Genomic DNA, 17595 nt, shown 5'->3' with positions numbered 1-17595 from the left:
GGGGGTTGGACTAGATGACCTCCTGAGGTCCCTTCCAACCCTGATATTCTATGATTCTGTGACTTAGGCCGGTTACAAAGAAGAGAGCTGGCAACTGTGTTAACACTGACCATGATCCTGCAACTGGATAAGCAAGGATGGGCTACACTGTGTCTGCATGGAGCTCCACTGATTTCAAATGGGGCTTTGTGGGTGGAGGGGTCCAGCTGCAGGATTGGGGGCGGGAGATGACTTGGAGGATTGGGGGCTCCAATGCCCCAGATGACAGTGCTTTGCTACCATGGACGGGATCTGAGAGTAGCAGGGTGGGTCATTTTGCTGGGGGGACCGATGTCGTTCTTAATTCAATCTGGCCTAATGGGTCTCTGGATTTGGGTGCCCAGCGTGAAGTACAGACTTGGCTAGACTGTCAGAGGGGCTGAATTCTCCTTGAATTCAATGGAGCAGCAGCTCTGGAAATCAGGACCTTGTTCTCTTAAACTAGGCACATTTAAAAAAAAAAAAAAAAAAAGAAGCACCCAACATCAAAAGCCACTTAAACCCCCCGCCCCAAAAAACTGGCCGCAAGTACATAAGTGGCACTTCCACTCAGGCGCTTGCACGGTCACCACGTGCTTTGCTCTGGGAGAGGGGTCCTAACGCGATTTCTTCCCGGCACTCGATTAGTCGCTTGTGCCGCAGCTGCGTGGGGTCCTGCGCGTCAGGCCGGAAGACGCCGCCCTGCGCATGCTCTTTCCTTTCCAGCTCTCGGGCTTACTGCTAGCGGCACGGTAAGTCCGGGCTCCAGTCGCTTCATCTCCCTCACATCGCCGCCATCCTGCGGCTGGGGGCCCCGGCTTGGCTCTCGTCGGCGGGCGGGCACCCTGTGCCACACGCGCTCGGGGATATTTCCCAGGAGGGGCCCCGAGCGGTGGGGGGAACTAGGCCGCAAATTGGGCGGGGGAACTTGCGGCCTAGGGGTGGACGTTGGGCCTCAGAAGGCGGGGGAGGGGAAGAGACTGGGGCCTGGAAGGCTGATTGTGTATGGGGGGGGGCTGGGCTGCTGTTTGGGAGGGTGGGAGAAGCTGCTATGTTGTGCCCTTGGTACGGCCCATATGTGGGGGATAGAGGGGATGGGGTGGGTTAGTCAGGGCTAAACGGGGAAATCCGATGTCCATTTTCTACCCCCTTGTAAACTGAGGCAGTGGCGGCACCTCTAATCCTGCTGGTATGGAAGAGGGTCCTGCTTTCTTTGTGCTGCAGAGGGGGCATGGAAAGGTCTAGTTTGACTCTAGTCTTCGATTGAGACTGGGTAGTAGGTTGAGCACCACCATGTGCTGCTCCCGTACCAAAGTGCTGAAGAGCTGTTTTCGTGCTGCTGCTTAGTGATGGGTTCTTCGTGGCCCCCATGTGTGTGGGACCTGTTTCCTCTTTATATGGATGATGATCTGTGAACGTAGGATGTTTGCTGTTGGGTGCTTCCTTTCCTAAAAAGAGTTAACACTTACAAGCTTTGGTTTTGCAACTGTGCAAATCTTAAATCAGAAAGAAGTAACCCAAGCCAAAATGGTTGGTTTGTTGTTTTTGGGTCACTGTGTGCAGTGGTGGGCAGTTACTGTTTTCTGGGCCGCCATAAGTGTGTGACTACCATAGGAAAATACCTTTTCAGATTGGTTTTTAAGTACCTTTTTATTTCAGCAGGCCTTTGGCACAGTATGTTGGTGCTGTTCATTATGATGCTCTAGTTCTGTACATTTAAAGCACTTAAGTATCAGGCATTTCACAGTTAAAGTACTCATTAAGTATTGGGTGCTAACCAGATAACACACACTTTATTGGATTTTCTTCCCCATCTATCTGTTTGGAAGTGAAGCATCAAGGGGTTCCTAATCTTTGAAAGTTATTCCACATAACTAGATAGTGTGGATTATAGACATTGCGATTGGGAGTTCTGTTAGGTGTCCAGCATGTAGGATGCCTATTGTACAAACATTACTAAGCGTCATTCCACTGCACACGTTACTGTCCTTGGTCTTGCTGTTGCCTTCTGCACTACCTGATGAGGACTGTAGCAGATGTTTGCCTAAGCGTGGTTGCAAAGTACAGTTTAAAATTGCTACTGTTAAGAATTAAAACGAAGACTACTCTCCTCCCTGCTTCCCTTGGCTGGCTTCAGTGTGAGAAGGAATTGTCTAGCTTTTATTGGGATAATTGAATTAAATGCAATAGAAAAAGACTGTGGAGACCGCTAAATGCATACTTGCAGTGATGCTCTTTTACAGTCCACCTACACTACAAAAACAACAGTTATCAAAAAGGTTACTCTGCTTGCTCTTCCTGGTGGATCATAACATGGGCTTCTGAGCAGCTGAACTATGTGATCTTCTAGCCTGTAGCAAACTTGTATATATCTTCCCAGTTAAGGTGTAGTAAGGATTCCCATAATTTCTAACATGGTTAAAGGTGGTGGTGCTTTGTTCAGTGAGTCACTGCAGGTCCAGTGTGGAATCAGGTGGCTTAAAATAAAACATAGATCCAGTTATTAGATCTGGCAACACACTAATGTATTACTGCTAGTCTACTAACTATTGATTTCCCTGTCCAGATGTTGATGCCCAAGAAGAACCGGATTGCCATCTACGAACTCCTTTTTAAAGAGGGAGTGATGGTGGCCAAGAAAGATGTTCACATGCCTAAACACCCAGAGCTGGCAGACAAGAATGTGCCCAACCTCCATGTCATGAAAGCCATGCAGGTGTGACAGATTAATTTATGGATCTACCTGGGCTGTTAAAAACAGCTTTTTTATGTTTTGGGACCTTATGAAGCTGGTGGATTGAGCACCACCTGACTAATCCTGGCATTATTTAACTTTGTTTAAGGAGAGAGAAACAGCAGCTCCAATGGAATTTGCCTTTTTTCCAGATTACTAGTTTTTTCATATTAACTTCATCAATCATACACAAACTGTGTAGAAAGCTTTTGTATTGCGTAGCATAAGATTCATAATCCTGTCTCTGAACCTATGATTTTAGCATCATTTTTAGTTCAGTTTTGCATAATGACCCTTGAATTATTAGTCTTGTGGAATGTGAATAGTTAGTATGTTGAAGATACTGCATCTTTCTGTACCTTCACATGTACTTCTGAGCTACTGAATGTCTAGTCGTCAGTCCTCCACTCATCCCCAATAAACTACCAGTGTTCTGGCTGGTAGTATTTAAAGATGTTAGATGGTCACAATCAAATGCTCATGTAATAATCCACCTGCAAAAAGCTGAACCAGAATTTCTCTCCTTAGTCACTGAAATCGCGTGGCTATGTGAAGGAGCAGTTTGCCTGGAGGCACTTTTACTGGTATCTGACCAACGAGGGTATCCAGTATTTGCGTGATTATCTTCATCTACCCCCTGAGATTGTGCCTGCCACCCTGCGCCGTAGCCGCCCTGAGACTGGCAGACCGCGGCCCAAAGGTGAGCACTAGTTAATAAAAGCAACTGCCATGTGATTCTTGGATGGGTGATACGGGGTGTGCGGAAGAACGGTATAAATTAAAGTTGAGGTTGCTGAGCTGTGTGGGCATGGTGGATAAAAATGTGAGCTTCCAGTGCCATGGCCAAAAGGGCAAATGCAATCTTTGGCTATATAAAGGAAAAAGTCGAGTAGGGAGGTTCTGTTACCTCTGCATTTGATACTGGTGTGACTGGTACTTGATATTATGTCCAGTTCTGGGGTGCACAGATTAAAAGGAAGTTGAAACATTTGAGAGGGTTCAGAGAGGAGCCACAAGAATAAGATTAGAAAACTTGTCTTATGGTGAAAGATTCAAGGAACTCAGTCTGTTTATCTTAACAAAGGTTATTACAGAGTGACTTGACTAGTTTAGAAGTACTTAGATGGAGAACAGAAATTTGACTGAGTTTGGCAGACAGAGGTCTAATGTTGGAATCTAATGGTTGGAGGTTGAAACTAGACCACGTCACACTAAAGAAAGATGCAACTTTTTAACAGAGTAACTTACATTGGAACAACTTACCAAGAGTTGTCTTTTTGGATTCTTCATCAGTAGTAACTTTTAAATCCAGACAGCATGTTTTTCTTAAAAAAACAACAATGCCGCTCTAGTTCAACCAGGAATTAACTCAAGGAAGTCTTGTGGCCTGTGTTAAACAGAAAGTTAGACTAGATGATCACCAAAGTCCCTTCTGGCCTCGTCTGTTTCATTGCAAACCGTAAAACTCAGTGCATCTGAGTTTCAGGCAATGTGCAAAACTTGTCTTGTAGCTTTTATGACTTTCCCAACAAATTCACGTTGCATATTTGGGTAAGCTGTTTAGTATCACTTTGATTCTTGTTTCACAGCTAAAAGTATCCTTCTAGATAGGGATGTACTTGCAAAATGAATATTTTAGATAGACAGGAGCAATCAGTGAGTATAGAGTAAATGTGTATTTTCAAAGACAGTACATAAATACAAAATATATTAGTGGTTCCTACGGACCACTGAAATCTAGTCAATACATGTACTTCCAAGAGGCTTATTTTAGGATGGCTAATATAGCACATGAAGAACAAAACCAGGGTTGATTTAAAATTTCACCTGTTATGCAATGTGCTGCACACTGGCTGATGGCCTGCCACCTCACCTTATTAGGTAGCAGTGTTTCAGTGGAGCTGTATGAATGGCTTGCAAAAATGTTTGGGATTCTCTGTGGCAAAAAGGTGCTATAGTAAAGATAAAGCATAAGTTAGTCTTAGACAGCTGTGGCCAAATCAGCACTGCCGCATCTCTGCCACTGTGTTAAAGGACACTTGAGTCTGATTTTGGTTGGTGGGTTAGTGTGTGGGTGCTGGGTGGTGTATGACAGGCCACCAACAGGAGGTTTGACTGGATGATCTAGTAGCCTTTACTGGCCTTAAACTCTGACACCCCCCTCAGTTTATATGAATATGCTTTAGGTGTTTGTAACACTGAAATTACAAAAACTGAAAGTAAATAATTTATCTTTCTTTGACTTGTTTCCTTTGTGCCTTTGGAAGCACTCTGACTTCCTTGCTATTTTCTCTGTCGAGTCAGTTTCCTCTATTCATTTATGTCACATGGCAACGGGAAGAAACATTAAAATATAGAAAAGCGTGCTTTTACAATGACAAGTTACCCAGGGAACAGGGGGCAGATGTATTTCCTGAAATACACTTTTATTTTAGGTTGACTGTATTTCAGTTTGATGATGTACCTTGACTTGTTGCTGCAAAATCAGCTGAACTTCTGAAGGCCCAACTCGGTATCTGGGTGTGGCCATAAACTCGAGAATAGATACTGGATGGAGGAGGAAAAACTACTGCAAAACTTGATATTGCAAGGTCTGCTGTAGTGACTCAAAATTTTGGCTCTCCCTTGAGGTGGGAGAAAGTTGGACTTTTGTACAGAGGGTCTGCCACTCATGTGCAGTAAGTGTAATCTGCCCTCAAGCAGGAATACTCTCATCCCTACCACTTAGAGGTACAGATTTATTCTTGAGCTGGGAGAATGATCTTTCCAGTACAGTGTGTAAAGTGCCTCACTGATTTTAAGTTGCATTGTAGCTCTCTTAACTACTGCTGAGCCACATGCTTAGCCCAAAATGTGTGTGGGCTTGTACCTGTAACACTTTAAGACCTTTCTATGTTAGCCAGAGAAACTGTAGTGTCTTTTGAGCAAACAGTTTAAATTCTTGCTTGGAAGATGCCTTCGACCAATATTGACAGGGTTTAAATGTGTGTGTGTTTAATTCCACTTATTGCTGTGTTTCTATGGCTATGTCTACACTGGCAATTGAACGACACAACTTTTGTCTTTCAGGGGTGTTTAACACCCCCCTGCCCCCAAAAGACAAAAGTTTTGCCATGACAAGTGCCAGTGTGAACAGCGAGTTGTCGCCAGGAGAGCTGACAACCAGTAGCTATACTGTGTGACCTTTAGAGGCATGGCTGTGGCACTAAAAGCTGTGTAGTGGAGACACAGCCTAAGGTCCCAAGTTTTGTCTGTTGTCCTTCCTGTGAAATGCTGTGATTTACACAAGTATGTGTGAAACTTGCAGGTTAAAATTTGCTTTTGAGTTCCTCTAGTGAAGGTAAATTGGCTATTGCCATATTTATCTCAGTGTGTATAGTGCAGAAGTGTTAAGCCCTAACTGCTCCACAACTTAATGGTGTTAACTACAACACTCATAGAGCTATACTTATTGTCCAGTTGTAATAGCTAGTGTGGTTATAACAGTGGTTCTCAAACTTTTGTACTGGTGACCCCTTTCACACAGAGAGCCTGAGTGCGACCCCCACCCCTTATAAATTTAAAAAAACGTTTTTTTAAATTTATAACACCATTATAAATGCTGGATGCAAAGCAGGGTTTGGGGTGGAGACTGACAGCTCGTAACCCCCCATGTAATAAGGGGTCCTGACCCCCAGTTTGAGAACCCCTAGGATACAACATGCTTTCTCTGTTCAAGGCAAATGGTATTTTAAAGTGTGCTAATTGTGCTCTAGAGTACTGTTGTGAATTTGATACCACAGTCTCTTAAGTGTTTGTAACCATGTTAGGTGTGTCATAGTGTTTGATTGCAAGCTTCAGGGTAGAGAGAGGCCAGGATACAGTGCCATAGTGTCCATGGCTTCCTATAGAACATAACTACCCAAAGCATAGCCCTCTTTGCTCAGAGAAGTGGATGTAGCAGAAGGCCGGTTCAGAGGCTGTGCCCTATGGTATCACTATGATACCTCCCTGTGGTAGAAGCATTTTGAAAACTGTGTGACTTTTCCCTTCACCTAAACAGGAGCACTAGTTTTCCATGAATTCTAATAGGTAGGCAATTTCCTTTCTCCAGAAAGGATCAATCAGGGAGCTGTGCATTTCTCAACATGCTTGAAACTGCACGTCAGTTTGTGGTGAGCCATCCAACCACCAGCCCTTACTCAGGATTTTACTGGCAGAACAGTAAAGCTTTGGTGCTTGGTGGTGTAGGACAGTGGTTCTCAACCAGGGATACACAGAGGTCTTCTAGGAAGTACATTAACTCATCTAGATATTTGCCTAGTTTTACAACAGGCTACATAAAAAGCACTAGCAAAGTCAGTACAAACTAAAATGTCATACAGACCGTGACTTGTTTATACTGCTCTATATACCATACATTTCAGTTTAGATGCAATATTTACGTTCCAGTTGATCTATTTCATAATTACAGGGTTAAAATGAGCAAGAAAGCAATTTTTCAGTGATAGTGCGCTGTGGCACTTTTGTATTTTTGTCTGATTTTGTAAGCAAGTAGTTTTTAAGTGAGGTGAAACGTGGGGGTACGCAAGACAAATCAGACTCCAGTAATCTGGAAAGACTGAGAGCCACTGGTATTGGAGACCTTCGTCTTTAAGGATTTACAGTAGGGTTTTCCCGAAGTTTAAAAGGCTGGCAAGTCCATCAGGCTTCTGTTTGAGCTCTGCCTCTTGCTTCCTTCCCTGGAAACATCTGCCCACCTTTTATTTAGCTTAATTTCTTTTTTTACTTTAGATCACCTTTTCTTAGGCGTACTAATTTATCCCATATTTAAAACATAAGATACTTTTATTGCCCACGCTTAATCAAATATTTGGGGCTGGGGATAGAATTCTGTACAGTTGGGATTTGGGGTAAAAGTGTGCATTTGTCAGGCATAATGAACACGCAACCTTGATGTGTTTTTTGTATCATAACCTTCAATTTTAGCACTTATTTGAAGCTAGTTTTTGCAGATTGGCTTGGCTAGCAGCACAACGTAGTTGAAAGTGTGTTGTAAATTCAGGATTGGTAATAATTTAGCTGTATTTGCATTGGTCAGAAACTTGGCAAGCAAATACAGTAAAAGCTGTTTCAGAGTAACAGCCGTGTTAGTCTGTATTCGCAAAAAGAAAAGGAGTACTTGTGGCACCTTAGAGACTAACCAATTTATTTGAGCATGAGCTTTCGTGAGCTACAGCTCACTTCATCAGATGCATGCTGTGGAAACTGCAGCAGACTTTATATATACACAGAGAATATGAAAAAATACCTCCTCCCACCCCATTGTCCAGCTGGTAATAGCTTATCTAAAGTGATCATCAGGTGGGCCATTTCCAGCACAAATCCAGGTTTTCTCACCCTCCACCCCCACACAGATTCACTCTCCTGCTGTGTTATCTGGCTCTTTACCAATCGGAAAGCTCTATTAAATCAGCATTTCTAATCTTCATTGACAGTCCAGTCTATAGTCCGGTTGGTGTGGGGCTGGCAGGCTCCCTACCTGGCTCTGAGTGGCTCCCCAGAAGCAGCAACATGTCCCTGCTGCTCTTAGGCAGAAGAACAGCCACTAGGGGTTTGGAGTGCAGGGTGTGGGCTCTGAGAGGGAGTTTGGGTGTGGGAGGGGATTGGGGTGTGTGTGGGGAGGTGTGGGATGTTGGATCTGGGTGGGGCTCACCTTGGGTGGCTCCCCGCAAGCAGCGACATGTTTAGATTTGTATTGTTCAAACACTGTTGATGTGGTCTTTAAGAGTGGTTCTCAACCAGGGGTATGCGTACCCCTAGGGATACGCAAAGGTCTTCCAGGGGTTACATCAACTCATCTAGATAATGTGCCTTATTTTACAACAGGCTACATAAAAAGCACCAGCAAAGTCAGTACAAACTAACATTTCTCACAGACAATGACTTATTTATACTGCTCTGTATATTAAAATGTAAGTACAATATTTATATTTCAGTTGTTTGATTTTATAATTGTAAAAATGAGGAAGTATTTTTGTTGATTTTGTAAGCATGTCATTTTTAAGGGAGGTGAAACTTGGGGTATGCAAGACACATCAGACTCCTGAAAGGGATACAGTAGTCTAGAAAGGTTGAGAGGCACTGATCTATAAGACTGTCTAGTAGTGTGGCCACAATAGAGAACTGCATTTAAAATTTAGTTGCACGCATTTGTGGCCCGATAAGGCCTGAGCATATATGTCCCTTTTGATCCTGTATTAAAGCCTTCCCACACCATCACACTTGTAGCATAATCGAGGCCTCTTTAGATTGGATTCCTTGGATTGACAAGGCTGCTCTGACTTGCAGGTCTGGAAGGTGAACGCCCTGCTCGTCTTACTCGGGGAGAGGCTGACAGAGATACCTACAGACGCAGTACCGCTCCACGTAAGTGTCCTATCTAGTGCAAGTATGACTTAACCAAACTGAGCTTGTCATTTGTGCAGTTTACATTTCTGTAGAAGCGTCTTCAACGTTTAGATGTACAACATGCTAACTTCTGTGATGAATGTCTGAGGTCTCAAGCCTCCACTTCCCTGCTGATTCTAGGGTCTGTTTATCAGTACGCTCCCACTGTACTGCAGTTACGCTTGCATGTCAAGCTGGATTTTCTCCCATGTGGCATGATGTTTCCTATTGCCTAATTGCCATAATTTGCAATTGCAGTAAAAAAAAGATAGCATTGTGGAAGTTATCTGTAGCTTGTGGTGTGCACATCCCAAGGGTTTAAATATTTGATACTGCTAAAGACAGTATATCCTAAATAAGAGTTTGTTGTCAAAGCCCAGGCAATGGATTCTCTCTGCTTTGTAGTTTTCTAGAATAGCTCTTTCTCTCTTCCCAGTTGGTGCTGACAAAAAGGCTGAGGCTGGTGCTGGAGCAGCTACTGAATTCCAGTTTGTAAGTATCTGCATTTGAGAGATGGGGTTTTTTGTTCCCTATGTTAATGCTTTAAGAAAGCTTTAACTAAAGCTGTCCCTAGAAGAGATAGTGTATTTTCACAATGCAGTCATCATTTATTCACCCCCTTAAGCAGCTGGCAGTTGCTGCTGGAACTGCATAAGGTACTACCTATAGATGGAGCTCCTTTTGAGCCTGCAGTTACACCACCTAGACAACTGTCATATTAGGCAGCACATGTGTTCCTTGAAAGTCTTCTGAGGTGATATTGATAATATTGATCAGTACTGGGTAGAGAACCCCCAGCGTATCTGTTTAATCTTTCAGGTGAAAGAAAACTACAGAGGCCATGATCATCTGAGATTAATTCTTCTGTGTCACCCTTTTTAGACAAGCAGTAGCCTTGGTGATCTGCCCACATTACTCAAGTTACAATTAGCATGACAAATTCCAAATTTTCCTTCTGTTTTCAACTTGATATGTTATCCTCCCCATCTGTTTTAAATTTGAAGGTGTACGGTAATGCACATAACGCCTCTCATTTGAGGTGCTGCTAAATTTTATTGGCACATCAACCGCTATATCCCTTACTTCATCTCAGAAGTGAGATGGAGGCTTAATATTTGTGAAGCGCTGTGAGAGCTCCTGATGAAAGGGGTTGCTTCACACTTTAACAGAGCATTAGTTTGAGCAGACTAGCTTGGACGTAATACATCAGTGTTTCTCAACCTATTTACCATTGTGGGCCGCATCCACACAATATATACGCTACCTGTACAGCCCTGAGGATGTTGCATGGGCTGCATGTTGAAAAGCACTGTACAAAACTGACAGAGGTGGGTTGAATTCCTAGGCTGTCATATTCCAAGTCAGCAGGGCTTGGCCCACACCATAGATTATAAAGCCAGGAGCTGTGTTTTGACAAGCAAGAGTTCCACCTTGCTCTCAGTACACATGGTAACTAACTTCAGATATTAGTCCTTAAGTCTTCATTCACTGAACTTGATCAGTAAAGGCAGGCAAAATGAATGGTTCTTCTTATGATTCAGTACAGAATTCCACATCAGGGGAAACAATGATTTAGTATATTTAGGATGTACTTAATATTTGGTTTGGTAGCTATGTGCTACTTTCAGTTGCTGATGTGCCCAAACTTCTAATCCTGTGTGTTTTGGTTTTTTGTTTTTGTTTTTGCAGAGAGGTGGATTCGGTCGTGGACGTGGTCAGCCTCCTCAGTAGAATTCTCTGGTCATGTTTTTGTGTATAATAAAATAGGTGAAAATCTCATTGTGCTTGCTTCCTTGTATCATTTGAATGTGTGGAAGCTAATATCAGAGAAAAGCAAAGCAACAATTTATACCACTAAGCCTTCTGGCTCCTGCTACAACAGAGTTGAAGATAATCCTGATTAGAAATCTGATACAGACTAACACGGCTACCACTCTGAAACCTGATTATAAAGTGGTTATGAGGAGTAGACTAGGTCCTAGGAAATCAGTCTGACTTCGCAGCAGTGATAGGAGAGGTGATTGCTGCCGCAGGATTTGGTAGTGAGGTTGATGGTTCTTTCTGGAGGAGAACATGGGCTTTTGGGTTCCACGGCCGCTTGGAAGTACCACTGGTACCCTTTATGCTTTCAGTAAGGGGGCACCCATCGTAGGTTTCTGGTAATATGGGGCCTCCCTCTTAATAAGGCAACTTGGAGGTTTGGCTCACCTATAGAACTTGATCTTGCATTATGGGTAATGTGAAGTTGAAGCTGCTAAAATGCACTGAGTCTAGGAAGATTCATGTGGTGTGAGACTGAAGTAACTACATTAAAAAGGTTAGAGGACCCAGCCCTTCATGATTGTTGATACTCTTTTGCCCCAGTGGCAAGCACTCTGTGCCAGTTTGGCATGGTTTGCAATACTTGTGGGAAATTCTCCATCAGGACAATACAGTATGGGATATCCATAGCTGCTCCCTAAAGTACAAAGTTTTCAAAGTCAATGCACTCTTCACTGTTTCAGATCCTAGTGTGTAGGTAATCATTTACAGTAAAACAGGATGGTCTCTGGCCTCTGATGTTGCTTAGCAAAAAATTGAGTTGTCTTACTTTTGTGCCAGATATAGGGGACAAGCAACCATTTCTCCAAGGCAATTTTGCTTATGCACGCAGGATCTGTTCCCTTAATTATTTCATGTCTGTTTTTAGTTTGATCTGAATTGGCTGCCTGGCTATCTTTGTGTACTCTGGCAAGTATAAACTAGATTCTGTAGCAAGAGGTCTGGATTCTGTGACAGTCTTGTGCTGCAAACTGAAAAATCTTTCTCGGGTAGAGGCTTTTATTAAAGCAGATATGAATGACCCCACAATCACTACAGTATTTCTTGTTTAGAATATTGGGGAAGTAAATTTAACTTCCAATGTGCTGCATAATTTTGTGTTGCAAACACCACAGTTATGAAGGGCAAGTTTTTCAGGTGCTGAGCAAATCAAGGACCTGATTAACTGACTGGAGTCATCAACAAATTCATGAGCTGCTACCTGCAGGTAAATCAAACAATTGTAAAGTGTGGCTATGTTACGCTCATACACACAGTTGAACAGTGGGGAGTGGGGCGGAAACCAAAGTTCCTGTATTTTAGCAGAGTTTACCTGTCTTAGCTCAAGAACACTTCAAGAGTTTCCTTGAAAAGACTGAGTCTGATGATTTGGATAAATCGATTGTTGGATAGTTGGAGCTAGGCCTGTATGCAATACTCTGTCACATCAGTAGATGTCATCCTAATGCAAATTTATATGATATAGTCACATAGTGTAATAGAATGCTAACCTGAATGGCTTTGACAGTATATTATAACTTAACACTGCAGAAGTTAGATGCTAAGAAATTAATCACCACAAACACCCCAGTGAAGAAGGTATTTTTAGAGATGAGGGTGAATTTTCTAAAACTACAGAGTATCAGTGTCATAGCAGGTGGTCATTTTCACCTGTGGAAAGTTAATTCAAATGCAGCCATATCCATTTTTTATTGATTTTTTTTTTTTTTAAATCAAGAGTTTCAGCTGCATTAACTGAAGTTTGTAGACCACAATATAGCCAAGTTACTTCTATTAAATTATGGCAAAGTATGGATTCCCTAACCCCTGGATCTAATGATACACTTTATCGCCTAGATACCTGCCTAGCAAACAAACATTTCCAGTCATTATAGTTGCATTTGATCTTTCCTTGTTTCTAGCCAATCATGGTGTTGCATAATAAATAACAATGGGTTAATATTTCTGGATTGATTACTGATGCTATGTAACTACTGTAGTTTAACATGATTGTCCTGCTTGTTTTCTCTTCTAAGTCAGTAACAGGCATAGTTATTGTCTGCCTCTTTTAGTGTGTATTAAAATCATGCCATGTACCATCCAAAGGGATAGTCTGTCAACAGCTGCTGAATCTTATCAACTCTCTATGCTATGCCCATTTTATTTTGTGATACCTCATTCTCTCTAACTGTAGACTAGCTAGCTAGATAGGTGCATATGCTTATTTAACTGACTCTGATCAATTTTTTCTGGCCTATTCACCTAATGTGTTCTCTGCTTCATCTAAATGTACCACTACTTGTGAGATGCTGATGTCTGGAATGTAACTTCACAAATGGTAACTTGAGCATTAGTCTGGGCTGCAGTTAATCAGAGATGCACTAGCTTTTCAGAGCTAGCTTTGGTCTTGTTTCATTAGCTGCATGTGACAGACTTAATTGCACTTGAACCCCTTTCAAGGGATTCAAACTTCATTGCACTGTGACCCCCTGCTGACAACAAAAATTGCTACATGACCTTAAGTGAGGCTGAACCTGGAGCCAGAGGGCGTAGCCCTATACCCCAGCAAGTCTTAACGCTGGTCCTAGCTACCCTGATATAACAGGGTCGTGACCCACAGTTTGAGAACCACTGTTCTAATCTAAGCTCTGAGCAGTGTCACTTTGAGATTTCCCCGTGTACAAAATCCCAGTGCTTATGAATATCGCACTAAAACAAAAACACTAAATATGAACACTAAAAATACTAAAATAATACTGATAAACAGAATGCTCTAGTGATGGCTGACCTTGAAGTACAGGCACTAGAAAGAAGTGATTCAACACCCTGACAATTAAAATGAACTTCCTGGTGCTGTGCTAATAACCTTCTTATCAGTCTTCCTCCTGATAGTGATAGTCTTAAATTCCACCTTGGGACCTTGGAGGAGCTCAATAGACTTGTCATTGAGATTTCCATCTAGTGTTTGGATGAGAGGTTTATTGATGGAGAGCTACAAGCTGGCTCGAGCTGCATCTGACTAAGAGTAGGGTGGGGTGGGCATAGGAAAGCTCTTTGCAAGGGGGCTGTAATATTTCAGCCTCCTCCGGCTCTAGTGGGGGCATTGATTTGTTGTGACAGTTTAAAACAACTCAGCGCTGTCACAAAACTTAGTACAAGTTGTCATGATAGAGGAGAGGTACAGGAGCTGTTGCCGTGCAGGTGGTTTGTTCAACCCTCCCCAAATCTATCCTTGGGGGACCTCTCTCCTGCCCTAAGCCACCAATCCATCTGGAGCTTTCCTGTACTGTGTAATTTTTCTGTACTATGACAAACCTGCTGTTGCAGTTACAGGCAAATACCTACAATCGGTCAATTGGAGGTTAGTAGAAGACTTCTAGGTTTCTCAGGGACCCTAAACTCTCAAGTGGCACAAGTAATGCTTTCTATCACAGGGGTCAGCAACCTTTCAGAAGTGGTGTGCTGAGTCTTCATTTATTCACTGTAATGTAAGGTTTCACGTGCCAGTAATACTTTAACGTTTTTAGAAGGTCTTTCTATAAGTCTATAATATATAACTAAACTATTATTGCAGTTATATGTTGAGTGCCACTGAAAATCAGCTCGCATGCCATAGCTTGCCTACCCCTGTTCTGTCCTCTCCTGTTGGCTGGGAGCCTCCATCCTATCCTAGCAGACCATGACCTGCCCCTACTCGTACACACCTTTGTCACTTTCTGTCTAGACTACAGAAATGCAATACATGAGGACATAAAGACAATAGGAAATTCTAACTTGTGCTCTAGCATTCTGTTGTCTCAGTAAAACAGCTCATGAGAACACATCAACCCTGTCTTACTGCTGTCTGTGCTAGCTTCCTATACACTATCAGCTCATGCTGATAAAGTTAGCCAGGGAAGCTTTCAAATGAGGGGATCCCACCTTCAAAAGTGTAAATGTTTATCTTTTTCTAAGATTGTAAATATTGTGGGACAGGAACTCTTTATAGTTAGCACCTACCACAATGGGGTCCTGATGAACTGTTGCAGCAGCCCTAGGCCCTATTCCAGTAAAAATACAATAAGGTGTTAAAAGTACAAAGGTGTTAATTTTCATAATCAGTTAACTGAGTGTTTCATGTTTGTAAAGCAATTGACAGAATTGTGAGAAACATAATAGCATGCAAACAGTGAACTGCACCGGGATAGCTCAGTGGTTTGAGCATTGGCCTGCTAAACCCAGGGTTGTGAGTTCAATCCTTGAGGGGGCTGTTAAGTTGATCTGGAACAAAAAGTGGGGACTGGTCCTGCTTTGAGCAGGGGATTGGACTAGATGATCTCCTGAGGTCCCTTCCAACCCTGATATTCTGTGAATATATTTCCTATTTCCAATTTAGCTTTATAGTCAAAGGACATACAAATGAATTAGATGATAGAAAACAACCTGTTCAGAAATAAAGTACTCTTTATTCTGTTAAACCTAGCCTAGGCTTTGCCCATGGAAAAACAAATTAAAAAATACATACCAAAATATTTTCGTAACACTAATAATTCTTAAAAACGAGTTATACTAGTGCTGTTTTTCCTCACCCCTCCTCCACCACTGTCAGTAAACAGATGAGCCTTGTAATCTGCCCTGAAAGTTGTCAAATTCCTGCTTTGCAATGGGAGTTGAGCAAAAGCATCAGCCAGACCAGAGAGAAGGACTTTCTGCTGAAAGTGTCTTGTTAGCAGGACCCACTTGTTCAAAGCAGGGGCCCTGCTAGCATGAACTCCTTTACTTCCAGTTAAGTGTAGTTCAGTTATTACTGAAGTAGTGAGAGAGATGTTCTCTACAGCAGAAAAATTGCCTCTATTTTAACCAATGTTACTGAAATGTTTTGTCCTTATACTCAAACCATCTTCAGCATACATTTAGCTGTACCTACTGTCCATGATCTATTTTAGGGATTTATGCTGCCACCCATCCGCACAGTAACTGGCTGTTTTCCATGTAAAATCAATATCAAAATCCTTAGTCGACTTCATGGAGTCTTGGGAACTTTTCAGATTTCTTTAATTCCTTCTTTTCCCTGCCCCTCCCATATTTGTTTTGTAAGTAGGGGTTAATTTGCTAAATGGGTGTGTCAGTGCTCTGAGTTATGCAGCGTAGTTATAGGCTGTGGGTCCCAAGATATTATCTCACCCACCTAGTCTTCTAAGTATCGTTCTCATGCTGGAAAGGTTTGGGTTTGTTTGTTTTTTCGGAGGGAGGTTTTTCAGCTTTCCAAGGTGGTTGGACTCTGGATTCTCTTAAGATCAGGAACTTTGTTCTGTTACTGGCTCTCCTTCACTAAGAATACTTTTGTCCCTGCCCAGCTGTCATGTACTTCATGCTGGGCTTTGTGATCTGTTTTGCCCTAGAGAAGGGCAGCTGGTGTGGTAGTCCCAAAATTGGGATTTGGTCTTTAAGATGGGGGGCATTTTTCTACCACAAGTTAGGCCTAGTACTTAAGACTTAACTTGTAATAGGTCAAAACCACCCCCTGTAAGTTGCAGTTGCACAGGGCACCTAATGCAGATGTTGCCAGGGAAGCCTTTCTGGGAGCTGCAGGTAGGAGGCATGTGTTTCAGTAGTGATTGGTGTGCTATAAATATCTAACTACATATGCAACCAACCCCATTGTATAGTGGCTTGCCTATGCTCCACCTGTAATTCATTAAGTTCTGGGTGCAGTACTTTGAGCTCCTAGATGGAAAGCAGCAATGTATGTACCAGGAACCCAGCTGCCTTTTGAGTTACTGGACACCTTTCTTGGCCTATGAGCTAGGGCTAGTTCTTCCTCCCCCCTAGAAAGCAGGTTGTTCCCCCCCCCTTTTTATTCCTACACCCCATGAGCTAGGGCTAGTTCTTCTTCCTCCCCCCTTGAAAGCAGGTTGTTCCCCCCCTTTTTTATTCCTACACCCCAACAAACGAGGCACAGGGGCCTTGCGAGCAGCTGCCTCCCTCTTAATTTCCCAAGCAAACAGCAGCCACCTAGTAGCAGAGCCAGTGCTGGGCATAAGCAGACTAAGCAAGTGGGCAGGGGCCCCCTATTTGCTGTTTTAGCATATGCTGTTGGCGGGGGTGGGGGGAGATATTTCTGGTTCAGGCCCCCAAAGGACTAGCACTGCCTGTACCTAACAGGCAGGAGCAGGGTCTCCCCCAGAGGAGTGTCCCCCCCAGGTCCTGTTCCCCTCCCCCAGCCCAGCTGGCTGAAGCCACCTTTGTCCCTCCCATTCCAAGTGCTCAGGGCTGCTACAATGGAACTATCGCAGCGCTACGCTACAAGCGTAGCGCTCTCTCTACAAGACCGGTATTCTTTCTGGGTAAGCCAGGTGTTTTGCGTAAAACCGCCGCCAGCCATGGCCAAAAAGTTACGCCAAGCGGCCAGCGTTTGCTTGCCCTTCCTACCTGCACAACTGGCGTAAGTAGCGGACTGCCGACCCCCACCGTGCCCGCAAACTGCGTAAGGCCACCCCTATTCCCGGCGTGGATCTAGCCCGCGTGCCTGGCGTAGAGCTCGTGCTGGCTCTGGAAGCGGAGGGGCGAGTCTTCACGCTGGTTGCGCAGCGGCCGTTGCCGCCGCATCAGCCGCCCCCGCCCGCTGCCTGTAC

The 17595-nt window shown here is 43.4% G+C and overlaps 1 protein-coding gene across 1 annotated transcript; it reads left to right on the top strand.

Moving 5' to 3' along the window:
• Positions 1-663: 663 nt before the first annotated feature.
• RPS10 (ribosomal protein S10) lies at positions 664-10960 on the top strand. Its single transcript, XM_073319865.2, has 6 exons — positions 664-770; positions 2585-2734; positions 3281-3452; positions 9083-9160; positions 9618-9673; positions 10871-10960. The coding sequence occupies exons 2-6, from the start codon at positions 2585-2587 to the stop codon at positions 10910-10912; spliced, it is 498 nt and encodes a 165-aa protein (XP_073175966.1). The 5' UTR covers positions 664-770; the 3' UTR covers positions 10913-10960.
• Positions 10961-17595: the final 6635 nt, after the last annotated feature.

Source organism: Lepidochelys kempii, chromosome 21 (genome assembly GCF_965140285.1).
Source record: "Lepidochelys kempii isolate rLepKem1 chromosome 21, rLepKem1.hap1, whole genome shotgun sequence".
In the NCBI taxonomy this organism is placed as follows: domain Eukaryota; kingdom Metazoa; phylum Chordata; order Testudines; family Cheloniidae; genus Lepidochelys; species Lepidochelys kempii.
The sequence above is the reverse complement of the archived record's forward strand: the minus strand, read 5'-3'. Positions and strand labels throughout refer to the sequence as shown.